General features: G+C 45.2%; 1 protein-coding gene across 1 annotated transcript in view; it reads right to left on the bottom strand.

Moving 5' to 3' along the window:
* The window catches only part of BAALC (BAALC binder of MAP3K1 and KLF4), a 98,142-nt gene that overhangs the window by 14,990 nt on the left and 69,271 nt on the right, over positions 1-13,881 (bottom strand). Inside the window, exon 2 of the mRNA XM_068234906.1 lies at positions 2,265-2,428. Coding sequence (XP_068091007.1) covers positions 2,265-2,428 — 164 coding nt within the window. The remainder of the gene's footprint in view (positions 1-2,264; positions 2,429-13,881) is intronic.

Here is a 13,881-nt window from a genome sequence, read left to right as displayed (position 1 = left end):
ATGGAGCCTTAGTCCTGCTTATGAGCCCATCAACCCCAGTAAAAATACAAGTTGCCATACTTTTTTACCTTACTGCAGCTAGTGCTTACTTTCGGCGTAGGACTTATATTTCGAGCATGCTCAAAATTCTTGCTAGGACTTACTTTCAGGGGATGTCTTAATTTCAGGGAAAGAGGGCATGTATATATGTATATATATATACACACTCACCTAAAGGATTATTAGGAACACCATACTAATATGGTGTTTGACCCCCTTTTGCCTTCAGAACTGCCTTAATTCTACGTGGCATTGATTCAAGAAGGTGCTGAAAGCATTCTTTAGAAATGTTGGCCCATATTGATAGGATAGCATCTTGCAGTTGATGGAGATTTGTGGGACGCACATCCAGGGCACGAAGCTCATGTTCCATCACATCCCAAAGATGCTCAATTGGGTTGAGATGTGGTGACTGTGGGGGCCATTTTAGTACAGTGAACTCTTTGTCCTGTTCAAGAAACCAATTTGAAATGATTCGAGCTTTGTGACATGGTGCATTATCCTGCTTGAAGCAGTCATCAGAGGATGGGTACATGGTGGTCATGAAGGGATGGACATGGTCAGAAACAATGCTCAGGTAGCCCGGGGCATTTAAACGATGCCCAATTGGCACTAAGGGGCCTAAAGTGTGCCAAGAAAACATCCCCCACACCATTACACCACCACCAGCAGCCTGCACAGTGGTAACAAGGCATGATGGATCCATGTTCTCATTCTGTTTACGCCAAATTCTGACTCTATAGAGACTCATCAGACCAGGCAACATTTTTCCATTCTTTAACTGTCCAATTTTGGTGAGCTCGTGCACGTTGTAGCCTTTTTTTTCCTATTTGTAGTGGAGAAGATGAGTGGTACCCGGTGGGGTCTTCTGCTGTTGTAGCCCATCCGCCTCAAGGTTATGTGTGTTGTGACTTCACAAATGCTTTGCTGCGTACCTCGGTTGTAACGAGTGCTTATTTCAGTCAACGTTGCTCTTCTATCAGCTTGAATCAGTCGGCCCATTCTCCTCTGACCTCTAGCATCAACAAGGCATTCTCGCCCACAGGACTGCTGCATACTGGATGTTTTTCCCTTTTCACACCATTCTTTTTAAACCCTAGAAATGGATGTGCGTGAAAATTCCAGTAACTGAGCAGATTGTGAAATACCCAGACCGGCCTGTCTGGCACCAACAACCATGCCACGCTCAAAATTGCTTAAATCACCTTTCTTTCCCATTCTGACATTCATTTTGGAGTTTAGGAGATTGTCTTGACTAGGACCACACCCCTAATTGCATCGAAGCAACTGCCATGTGATTGGTTGATTAGATAATTGCATTAATGAGAAATTGAACAGGTGTTCCTAATAATCCTTTAGGCGAGTGTATACACTATGTTGCACTGACATCTTTTCAGCACTTTTTTTTCAGAGTATAAAATCATGTGACTAATATTCGGGCGTAAAGCATCATGTAAAATCACAGCCGCGTGCACCCTGATCGCGCTTTCATTTCCGGGAGTGTTCTGCGCATGCGCAGTAGAAATTTTTCCATACTGTGCATGAGCTGAACGCTACCGTGCACAGGGACGTGGTAAGGAGGTGCATAGCCAGCCAGCTTTAAGGTGGGCGCCCCTGCTGGCTGGAGGCGTAGGCACAGGATGACTCCACGGGACTGCATGAAGCCCCAGGTAAGTTAAATTGCTTTTTTTTCCGCTTTAGATTTACTTTCAGGATCAGAGCCTTATTTTCATGTGGCAGTTCAGAGATCACTGTGATTGGCTCACAGTGATCTTCTGGTAAGGTGCCAATTACACTGGCTCTGTGATGATAGGAGGAAGCTTGGCTATCAGCTGAGTCTGCAGCCACGACAATAAGCGATTGGTTCGGGACTTCGGGAATCTGCACCGTAGAAACTATGTCTTATCAGAACAAGAGCTCCAAAGATGCGGCATAGATTTTAACTTACACATCCCGGAACTGGGAATTCCGGACGTTACTCATGTACGCCCAGTATGTTGAAGCTCCTACAGGAAAGGGAGCGTGGACATAAGAAGAAGACAGATGCAGCACTGGCATGGTAGACTCTACGAGGATTCAAGAAGCTTCTGGATCATCCAGAGGCTTCCCACTACTGGAGTGTCTAACCCTTATATAGGACGTGCTAGAACACAGATGGAGACGTAACATACATAAGGACAGAAAGAATCTCCGAGATTATTTGCATTGGGCTTGAGCCGTGGTACCTCTGTAGTTCTGCACACATTCTTCTGCTTCTGGCTCTTGGTTCCTGCTGAGTAGACAGTTGACTTGCCGCATTGTGTCCCTGAATTGGTTTTCTTAAGCCCTTCTTTGCCAGAGGATGATACGGTGACACATGTTTGGGTTGACTTTCCATCTTCTAAAATTCCTGTAGGAAATAAATAAGAGAATTATGTGAGGATGGGTGGATAACATGCTACTGATAATTATATTACAACTATAAGTTCTGTACATGCGTCTAGCACTATCCTCTCTCTGGAGAAGATGGTAAGGCCTCTTTTCTACGAGCGGCTGAATTACCCGCCTGTCAATTGCCCCCGTCCACCGGCGGTGCACTTGCTAGCTCTTGGCACAGGCGGTGGGCAAGTGGTGGAAAAGTTTCCCTTATGTAGTTGCATCTGAGCATGGTGGTTGCCGTGTTCAGACTCAACCACACGAGATAGTTTTTCACCGCTGGGTAACGTTGTGGAGTGTCAAACCCGATATATGCAGTATTACCAAACACTGCCATGGAATGCACTGCCAATTAATGGTGGTGACAATAATAATAATCATTCACTACAAAGTATTGGTCGTTCTAATTATAATTGTAACAACAATAATAATATAATAATAATTCACTACCAATTATTATTATAATTATTGATGATGATGATAATAATGCACCACCAGCTTTTGATTATGATCACAATAGTAATAATTTCTCTGCCAAGTATTGGTAATAGTAATAATGTGCCTCTGATTATTGGTGATAATAATAATGTACTGCCAATTATTGGTGACAATAATACTGTACTGCCAATTATTGGTGGTAACAAAAATACATGGCCAATTGTTGGTGGTAATATTAACCACTTCAGGACCACAGTCTTTTCGCCCCTTAAGGACCAGAGCCTTTTTCTCCATTCAGACCACTGCAGCTTTCACGGTTTATTGCTCGCTCATACAACCTACCACCTAAATGAATTTTACCTCCTTTTCTTGTCACTAATAAAGCTTTCTTTTGCTGCTATTTGATTGCTCCTGCGATTTTTACTTTTTATTATATTCATCAAAAAAGACATGAATTTTGGCAAAAAAATGATTTTTTTCACTTTCTGTGCTGACATTTTTCAAATAAAGTAAAATTTCTGTATACATACAGCGCGAAAAATGTGGACAAACATGTTTTGGATAAAAAAAAACCCATTCAGTGTATATTTATTGGTTTGGGTAAAAGTTATAGCGTTTACAAACTATGGTGCAAAAAGTGAATTTTCCCATTTTCAAGCATCTATGACTTTTCTGACCCCCTGTCATGTTTCATGAGGGGCTAGAATTCCAGGATAGTATAAATACCCCCCAAATGACCCCATTTTGGAAAGAAGACATCCCAAAGTATTCACTGAGAGGCATAGTGAGTTCATAGAAGATATTATTTTTTGTCACAAGTAAGTGGAAAATGACATTTTGTGACAAAAAAATAAAAAAAAAAAAGTTTCCATTTCTTCTAACTTGCGACAAAAAAAAATGAAATCTGCCACGGACTCACCATGCCCCTCTCTGAATACCTTGAAGGGTCTACTTTTCAAAATGGGGTCATTTGTGGGGTGTGTTAACTGTCCTGACATTTTGGGGGTGCTAAATTGTAAGCACCCCTGTAAAGCCTAAAGGTGCTCATTGGACTTTGGACCCCTTAGCGCAGTTAGGCTGCAAAAAAGTGCCACACATGTGGTATTGCCGTACTCAGGAGAAGTAGTATAATGTGTTTTGGGGTGTATTTTTACACATACCCATGCTGGGTGGGAGAAATATCTCTGTAAATGACAATTTTTTAATTTTTTTTACACACAATTGTCCATTTACAGAGTTATTTCTCCCACCCAGCATGGGTATGTGTAAAAATACACCACAAAACACATTATACTACTTCTCCCGAGTACGGCGATACCACATGTGTGGCACTTTTTTGCACCCTAACTGCGCTAAGGGGCCCAAAGTCCAATGAGTACCTTTAGGATTTCACAGGTCATTTTGCGACATTTGGTTTCAAGACTACTCCTCACGGTTTAGGGCCCCTAAAATGCCAGGGCAGTATAGGAACCCCACAAATGACCCCATTTTAGAAAGAAGACACCCCAAGGTATTCCGTTAGGAGTATGGTGAGTTCATAGAAGATTTTATTTTTTGTCACAAGTTAGCGGAACATGACACTTTGTGGAAAAAAACAATTAAAATCAATTTCCGCTAACTTGTGACAAAAAAATAAAATCTTCTATGAATTCCCCATACTCCTAACTGAATACCTTGGGGTGTCTTCTTTCTAAAATGGGGTCATTTGTGGGGTTCCTATACTGCCCTGGCATTTTAGGGGCCCTAAACCGTGAGGAGTAGTCTGGAAATCAAATTCCGCAAAATGACCTGTGAAATCCTAAAGGTACTCATTGGACTTTGGGCCCTTTAGCGCAGTTAGGGTGCAAAAAAGTGCCACACATGTGGTATTGCCGTACTCGGGAGAAGTAGTATAATGTGTTTTGGGGTGTATTTTTACACATACCCATGCTGGGTGGGAGAAATACCTCTGTAAATGACAATCTTTTGATTTTTTTACACACGATTGTCCATTTACAGAGTTATTTCTCCCACCCAGCATGGGTATGTGTAAAAATACACCCCAAAACACATTATACTACTTCTCCCGAGTACGGCAATACCACATGTGTGGCACTTTTTTGCACCCTAACTGCGGTAAAGGGCCCAAAGTCCAATGAGTACCTTTAGGATTTCACAGGTCATTTTGCGGAATTTGATTTTCAGACTACTCCTCACGGTTTAGGGCCCCTAAAATGCCAGGGCAGTATAGGAACCCCACAAATGACCCCATTTTAGAAAGAAGACACCCCAAGGTATTCCGTTAGGAGTATGGTGAGTTCATAGAAGATTTTATTTTTTGTCACAAGTTAGCGGAACATGACACTTTGTGGGAAAAAACAATTAAAATCAATTTCCGCTAACTTGTGACAAAAAAATAAAATCTTCTATGAACTTCCCATACTCCTAACTGAATACCTTGGGGTGTCTTCTTTCTAAAATGGGGTCATTTGTGGGGTTCCTATACTGCCCTGGCATTTTAGGGGCCCTAAACCGCGAGGAGTAGTCTGGAAATCAAATTCCGCAAAATGACCTGTGAAATCCTAAAGGTACTCATTGGACTTTGGGCCCTTTAGCGCAGTTAGGGTGCAAAAAAGTGCCACACATGTGGTATTGCCGTACTCGGGAGAAGTAGTATAATGTGTTTTGGGGTGTATTTTTACACATACCCATGCTGGGTGGGAGAAATAACTCTGTAAATGGACAATCGTGTGTAAAAAAATCAAAAGATTGTCATTTACAGAGGTATTTCTCCCACCCAGCATGGGTATGTGTAAAAATACACCACAAAACACATTATACTACTTCTCCCGAGTACGGCAATACCACATGTGTGGCACTTTTTTGCACCCTAACTGCGCTAAAGGGCCCAAAGTCCAATGAGTACCTTTAGGATTTCACAGGTCATTTTGCGACATTTGGTTTCAAGACTACTCCTCACGGTTTAGGGCCCCTAGAATGCCAGGGCAGTATAGGAACCCCACAAATGACCCCATTTTAGAAAGAAGACACCCCAAGGTATTCCGTTAGGAGTATGGTGAGTTCATAGAAGATTTTATTTTTTGTCACAAGTTAGCGGAACATGACACTTTGTGGAAAAAAACAATTAAAATCAATTTCTGCTAACTTGTGACAAAAAAATAAAATCTTCTATGAATTCCCCATACTCCTAACTGAATACCTTGGGGTGTCTTCTTTCTAAAATGGGGTCATTTGTGGGGTTCCTATACTGCCCTGGCATTTTAGGGGCCCTAAACCGTGAGGAGTAGTCTGGAAATCAAATTCCGCAAAATGACCTGTGAAATCCTAAAGGTACTCATTGGACTTTGGGCCCTTTAGCGCAATTAGGGTGCAAAAAAGTGCCACACATGTGGTATTGCCGTACTCGGGAGAAGTAGTATAATGTGTTTTGGGGTGTATTTTTACACATACCCATGCTGGGTGGGAGAAATAACTCTGTAAATGGACAATCGTGTGTAAAAAAATCAAAAGATTGTCATTTACAGAGGTATTTCTCCCACCCAGCATGGGTATGTGTAAAAATACACCACAAAACACATTATACTACTTCTCCCGAGTACGGCAATACCACATGTGTGGCACTTTTTTGCACCCTAACTGCGCTAAAGGGCCCAAAGTCCAATGAGTACCTTTAGGATTTCACAGGTCATTTTGCGACATTTGGTTTCAAGACTACTCCTCACGGTTTAGGGCCCCTAGAATGCCAGGGCAGTATAGGAACCCCACAAATGACCCCATTTTAGAAAGAAGACACCCCAAGGTATTCCGTTAGGAGTATGGTGAGTTCATAGAAGATTTTATTTTTTGTCACAAGTTAGCGGAACATGACACTTTGTGGAAAAAAACAATTAAAATCAATTTCTGCTAACTTGTGACAAAAAAATAAAATCTTCTATGAATTCCCCATACTCCTAACTGAATACCTTGGGGTGTCTTCTTTCTAAAATGGGGTCATTTGTGGGGTTCCTATACTGCCCTGGCATTTTAGGGGCCCTAAACCGTGAGGAGTAGTCTGGAAATCAAATTCCGCAAAATTACCTGTGAAATCCTAAAGGTACTCATTGGACTTTGGGCCCTTTAGCGCAGTTAGGGTGCAAAAAAGTGCCACACATGTGGTATCGCCGTACTCGGGAGAAGTAGTACAATGTGTTTTGGGGTGTATTTTTACACATACCCATGCTGGGTGGGAGAAATAACTCTGTAAATGGACAATTGTGTGTAAAAAAATCAAAAGATTGTCATTTACAGAGGTATTTCTCCCACCCAGCATAGGTATGTGTAAAAATACACCCCAAAACACATTATACTACTTCTCCCGAGTACGGCGATACCACATGTGTGGCACTTTTTTGCACCCTAACTGCGCTAAGGGGCCCAGAGTCCAATGAGTACCTTTAGGCTTTACAGGGGTGCTCAAAATTTAGCACCCCGCCCACTTGCCAGGACAGTTAACAAACCCCACAAATGACCCCATTTTGGAAAGAATACACGCTAAGGTATTCCATGAGGGCCATGGTGAGTTCATAGAAAATTTTATTTTTTGTCACAAGTTAGCGGAAAATGACATTTTGTGAAAAAAAAAACAAAAACACAAAACCACAATTTCTGCTAACTTGTGACAAAAAAATAAAACATTCTATGAACTCACCATGCACCTCACGGAATACTTTGGGGTGTCCTCTTTCCAAAATGGCATCATTCGTGGGGTCTGTCCTGGCATTTTAGGGTCTCTGCAATCATTACATGTATGGCCAGTATTAGGAGTTTCTGCTATACTCCTTATATTGGGCATAAGGGTAATGCACTGTGGGCTGAAAGGAAAAATGAACGTCAAACAATCAATCAATGTGGATGCCAAAAAATTTTGAAAAAAAAAAAAGAGGAGGAAGGCGTCTGCCAGGACATAGGAGCTGCCGCCCCAAAAATCCAAACCCACCAGCTCGTATGCCCTGGCAAACCTGATTTATCCATTCACACTGATCGATGTGGATGAACAAATCATTGCCAGAGTTCTTTTTTGATACAAAGTGTTTGCCAAAGCATATGAATCCCCAACACCACTCCTCGGCCCATATGCCTCGGCAAACGTATCTTTTTGACTGCGGAGGAGAAATCTCGTCCTGCAGCGCTACATGCACCGACTTGTGTGTAAGCTGACAGACGCGCAATGTTCTGTCAGGATGCACCATCAGTGCTGCAGCTGATTGGTCGGTCTGGATAGAAAAAAAGACAAAACAATACAAAAAGGAGGGGAAGGCGTCTGCCAGGACATAGGAGCTGCCGCCCCAAAAATCCAAACCCACCAGCTCGTATGCCCTGGCAAACCTGATTTATCCATTCACACCGATCGATGTGGATGAACAAATCATTGCCAGAGTTCTTTTTTGATACAAAGTGTTTGCCAAAGCATATGAATCCCCAACACCACTCCTCGGCCCATATGCCTCGGCAAACGTATCTTTTTGACTGCGGAGGAGAAATCTCGTCCTGCAGCGCTGCATGCACCGACTTGTGTGTAAGCTGACAGACGCGCAACGTTCTGTCAGGATGCACCATCAGTACTGCAGCTGGTTAGTCGTTCGCTCGGTCCACCTGGAAGGTTATTGGATGGAAAAAGAGAAAAAAAAACCCAAAAAACAAGCAAGCAGCAAAGCAATTACTTCATTAACATTAATAACCTTTGAACTTTTTTAATAAAAAACTTAACATTGCAAACCAAACATTAACTTCTTTGCTTACCTGTTTTTTGTTTTTTTTTAACTTACCTCCCGAGGACAAACCTCTCCTCCCCCATGGAACAATGTGCGAAGTGCAAATCGCACAGAGTTGTGGCGAAATACATTCCGCAATTTGTCCCAAGTGAAAGGAGAGGTTTCTGGCAGCCCTGTGTATTAGGGTCTCTGGAAACCCGATGTTTGGTTTCACACTGCATATTGACATATCCGGTGGGTCGAGCCCGCCGCACCGTATCGTCCAAAACAGACCTTCAGGCAATACCACAAGAGTAGCATTCGGCCTAGTAATGAACTGCGTCGCCATAGACTAACATGACTTCCGCGCCGATCGATATTGCCACAGAAGCCACGCAGTAACGTAGGCATGCACTAGCGTTAAGTCAAGCACTTCCGGCGTAGGGGGGGACCGCAAAGTGTGACTTTTGCTAGGCATTTTGCCCTAACGCATCGCAGCAGTGTGAAATAGCACTGAGAGACCCTTGTGTGCCTACCGCTGTGTGTGGAGTTCCCTATTCTCTAATAGTGTACCTGCTCGTGGTACCTCTCAAAACACTCCCCTAGGCATAGGCCAGGCTGGTCAGGACAGGTGGGACAATAAACAGTGGTGTCACGCCTTATTCCAGCCCTGCTGCAGACACGACAGCGTTTTCTTCGGATTCGTTGACCTGGGGTAGTCGGAATTGGATAGGCGTAATGCCTTCCATGTAGCCGGCTAGTTGCATCTTGGGGTTGGGCCACGGCACCTCCTGGATACAGGAGTTCCATCACGATCTGTTTATTAAATTGAATAAACGAGCCAGTTCTCCCAGCCTTACTGTAGAGAACAAAGCTGTTGTAAATTGCCAATTGAATGAGGTAAAAAGACACTTTTTTATACCAGCGTCTTGTTTTTCGAGCAACTAAATAGGGCGCTAACCTCTGGTCATTGAAGTCCACCCCTCCCATGTTAGTATTATACTCGTGGACGACAAGGGGTTTTTCAATGACCTTAGTTCGCCGTTGAATTTCAACTGTCGTGTCTGCGTGAATGGTGGACAGGAAGTAAACCTCCCTCTTGTCCTTCCATTTCACCGCGAGCAGGTCGTCAGCACACAAGGCGGCCCTCTGCCCCCGTTGAAGTTTGGTGGTAATGAGCCGTTGGGGGAAGCCCCGGCGACTAGGCCGCACGGTGCCACAGCATCGGATTTTTTCTATTTTTAAGTGCTGAAAGAGGGCCACACTTGTGTAATAATTGTCCACAAAAAGATGGTACCCCTTCTGGAACAAGGGTGACACCAAGTCCCACACAACCTTTCCACTGCTCCCCAGGTAGTCAGGGCATCCGACCGGCTCCAATTTTGAGTCTTTTCCCTCATAGACCCTAAAATAAGATGTATAGCCTGTGGCCCTTTCACAGAGCTTATACAGTTTCACCCCATACCGGGCGCGCTTGTTTGGGATGTACTGTTTGATGCGAAGGCGCCCGGTAAAGCGTATGAGGGACTCGTCTACGCAGATGTCCTGGTCAGGGGTATACATATAAACAAAAGAGAGGGAGCACCGTTTCCAAAAAAGAGTATGCAGCGTGCCCAAGGTCTCTCCCCAGTGCCTCCTGGGAAGTGCAGTCCAGATAAAACAGAAAGGACCGGCACCGCTGTCTTGTATCAAAGCTCTTTTAATAGCACCAAAGTGGCAGCAGTGACAGACTGCTGTTTCGGTTTACACCTTTATCAAACTGCTCAAAGCCATAAAAATTGTGACAAGACAAACACCTTTAAATACCCCCTTCCTGTATGGGAGGGGCCCCAGAGCGGACCTGAGAGGGAACTTCAATGGTAATATGCAAATATGCTCATGTTTCATGCACACTGAAAAAAAGTGTAATACCTGAATTAGCTTGTACACCACACCCCCAAGCTGGGGCCCCTCCCATACAGGAAGGGGGTATTTAAAGGTGTTTGTCTTGTCACAATTTTTATGGCTTTGAGCAGTTTGATAAAGGTGTAAACCGAAACAGCAGTCTGTCACTGCTGCCACTTTGGTGCTATTAAAAGAGCTTTGATACAAGACAGCGGTGCCGGTCCTTTCTGTTTTATCTGGTCAGGGGTATAAGCATCTGCAAATCTGGATGACAGGTGGTCTATGAGGGGTCGAATTTTGTGGAGCCGGTCAAAAGCAGGGTGGTCACTTCGATGACAGGTTTCGTTGTCATTGAAGTGCAGGAAGCTCAGGATGTTCTCAAATCGTGTCCTGGACATGGCAGCAGAGTACAGGGGAACATGATGTGCTGGGTCCGTAGACCAATAAGACCGCAACACATTCTGCTTTACTAGTCCCGTGTGAAGGAGAAGGCCCAAAAAAATTTTCATTTCGGAAACTTGGACTGGTTTCCACCGAAAAGGCTGGGCAAGGTACTTTTCTGGATTGGCGGTTATATATTGTGTGGCCTTACGGTTGGTCTCTGCCACAATTAAGTCCAAGAGATCCTGGGTGAAGAACAGATAGAAAAAGTCTAGGGCCGATCCTAGATTATCTGTCTCCACCTGGACTCCAGACTGGGCGGTGAAAGGGGGAAGTACGGGTGCGGCGGAATCAGGGGATTGCCAATTTGGGTTTGCCAGCACCTCTGGTAAATTAGGGGTAGTACGGGCCCGTCTTCTTGGTGGCTGCGACTGGGATCTTACTGCACGTGCCACCGAACCAGTTTCAACTTCCATGCTGGTGCTCGCCACTTCACCAGGGTCTACGGAAGTACTGGTGCTAGGTCCAGGAGATGTTGTGCTGCTGGTGCCTGCCCCACTATGAAATCTCAGACCAGCACGAACACCACTCTGCTGCCCTTGAGGCTGATCCTGCGCCACCTGCGGTCCAACAACATGGGGTGTGGTACGCCTGGCTTTAGCCGGGACCTCAACCTCGTCATCACTATCGGTCAGTGAGCCACTGCTCAATTCAGGTTCAAACTCTGACCCGGAAGATTCGTCGAATGAGGCGTCCCAATCGTCCTCATCCGACTGGGCCATGTACCTGAGAACCTCATCATCGGAATACCCCTTTCTTGCCATGGTGGGCTGCTAAATTTAGGGGGTATTCCTCTGAGACTACGCAGAAAAAAGAGCACCTACCTAGCAAAAGGGAGTATTTGAGAGGTAGAAAGCTGTGCTCACTGAGTTTTGATAAAAAAAATAAATCAAAACTGAGGTTTACAGTGCCACAGCTATTGTACAGTGTTTTTTGCAGTGATCAGAAAAAAAATTCTGTCACTGCGGTGGGGCGGGCTGAACGCAAGTGCAGGCGAACGATCAGGCCTGATCGGGCAAACACTGCGTTTTTTTTTGTGGATCCTAGTGACCCTAATAGATCTGACTGCGATCAGTAATGATCACTTACAGATACTATATAGTACCAATGTTGATTAGCGACAGTGATGACGCTAATTAGTGACTGTGGTGCAGTGGGCTGAGCACTAACTGACACTTACAAAGGGGCCTAGCTAACTGGCCTAACTGCTAACACTAGTGATACTAAAAAAGTGACAGTTTTCACTGTTTTTAGATCACTTGGATAGTGACAGGGGGGTGGTGGCGAGTGGGGAATCGGAGGCAATCAGAAACAATCACAGGACAATCAAAGGCAATCACAGGGCAATCGCAGGCCAATCACAGGGCACTCAATTCCCGGGACAATCAAAGTCAATCACAGGGCAATCAAACCAATCACGACACAATCAAAGCCGATCACAGGCCAATCAAAGCAAATCACAGGCCAATCACAGGCCAATCACAGGGCAATCAAACCAATCACGACACAATCAAAGCCGATCACAGGCCAATCACAGGGCAATCACAGGGCAATCAAAGCCGATCACGGGACAATCAAAGCCGATCACGGGACAATCAAAGCCGATCACGGGACAATCAAAGACGATCACAGGCCAATCAAAGGGCAATCACGGGACAATCAAAAAAATCACGGGACAATCAAATACAATTACAGCACAATGAAATTGAATGTCAGCACAATGAAATTGAATGTCAGCACAATCAAATACAATTGCAGCACAATCAAATACAATGCACTGGGAAGGTGATTGGGGGGGGGGGGGGGGGGCTGAGGGCGATCTAAGGGTGTGGGGGGTTGATTAGGTGCCCGCACGGGGCAGACTGGGTCCTGATCTGGTGGGTGGCAGACACAGGGGGTGACGATAGGAGATCAGTGAGGGATTACAGGGGAGAATAGATGTAAACAATGCACTGGGGAGGTTATCAGGAGGGGGGGGTCTGAGGGCAATCTGAGGGTCTGGGTGGGTGATCAGGTGCCCCCAAGGGACAGTTTAGGGTCTGCGCTGATGGGTGGTGGTGACAAGGGGTGATAGACAGGTGATAGATGGGTGATAGACAGGTGATCAGTGGGTAAGGCAGCTATATAGCTGTATACACTATACAGGGGGGTGGTCTGGGAGGGGGGTCTGGGGGGGATCTGAGGGTAGGGGGGGTGATCAGGGGACCTTAGGGGGCAGTTAGGGACCTAACCTAGGGGATAGCGTCCCTAGATAGTGACAGGGAGTGATTGATGGGTTTTATGGGGGTGCTTGGGTGCAAAATGTGGTGTGCTGGGGTGAGCAGGGGGGGTTCTGAGGGCTGGGGTGGGCGATCGGGTGGTCTGTGTGGGTAAAAACGGGTGTTGATATGCTCACAGTAAGGGCTGCCGTCCTCTCTGATGGTCGCACGACGAGTGACCATCAGCGGAGGAGGCAGCCAGTATAATACACTTTGTTACAATAACAAAGTGTATTATACTCCTCTGATTGGCCGGATCGCCGCATTTGAAACCCGCCGGCGCTGCTAATTGGCCGGCGGGTTTCCGTGCAGAGTGGGCGGAGCCTATTGCCGGCGGCGATCGCGTCATTGATGACGCGATCGCCGCACAGCCACCGCTGATGCCGCCCCCGCCGATGGGCGTATTGCGGTCGTTTGGGCCCGGACTTTGCCGCCGCCCATCGGCTGGGGGCGGTCGTTAAGTGGTTAACATACCTCCCAACTTTTTGAGATGAGAAAGAGGGACACTTAAGCCACACCCTGCCACACCCCTAGTCACACACCCGCCACACCCCTAGTCACACAAACCATAAAGATTTACAAAAAAAATGTTGTTTTGTAATTAAAACTACACTGGTTCTTTCTATCCTGGTTCATTTTTCTTGATATTAACATTTGAAAATAAGAAATAAATCAAT

This window comes from Hyperolius riggenbachi, chromosome 5, assembly GCF_040937935.1.
Source record: "Hyperolius riggenbachi isolate aHypRig1 chromosome 5, aHypRig1.pri, whole genome shotgun sequence".
NCBI classification, from domain to species: domain Eukaryota; kingdom Metazoa; phylum Chordata; class Amphibia; order Anura; family Hyperoliidae; genus Hyperolius; species Hyperolius riggenbachi.
This window is presented reverse-complemented; position numbering and strand designations above follow the sequence as displayed.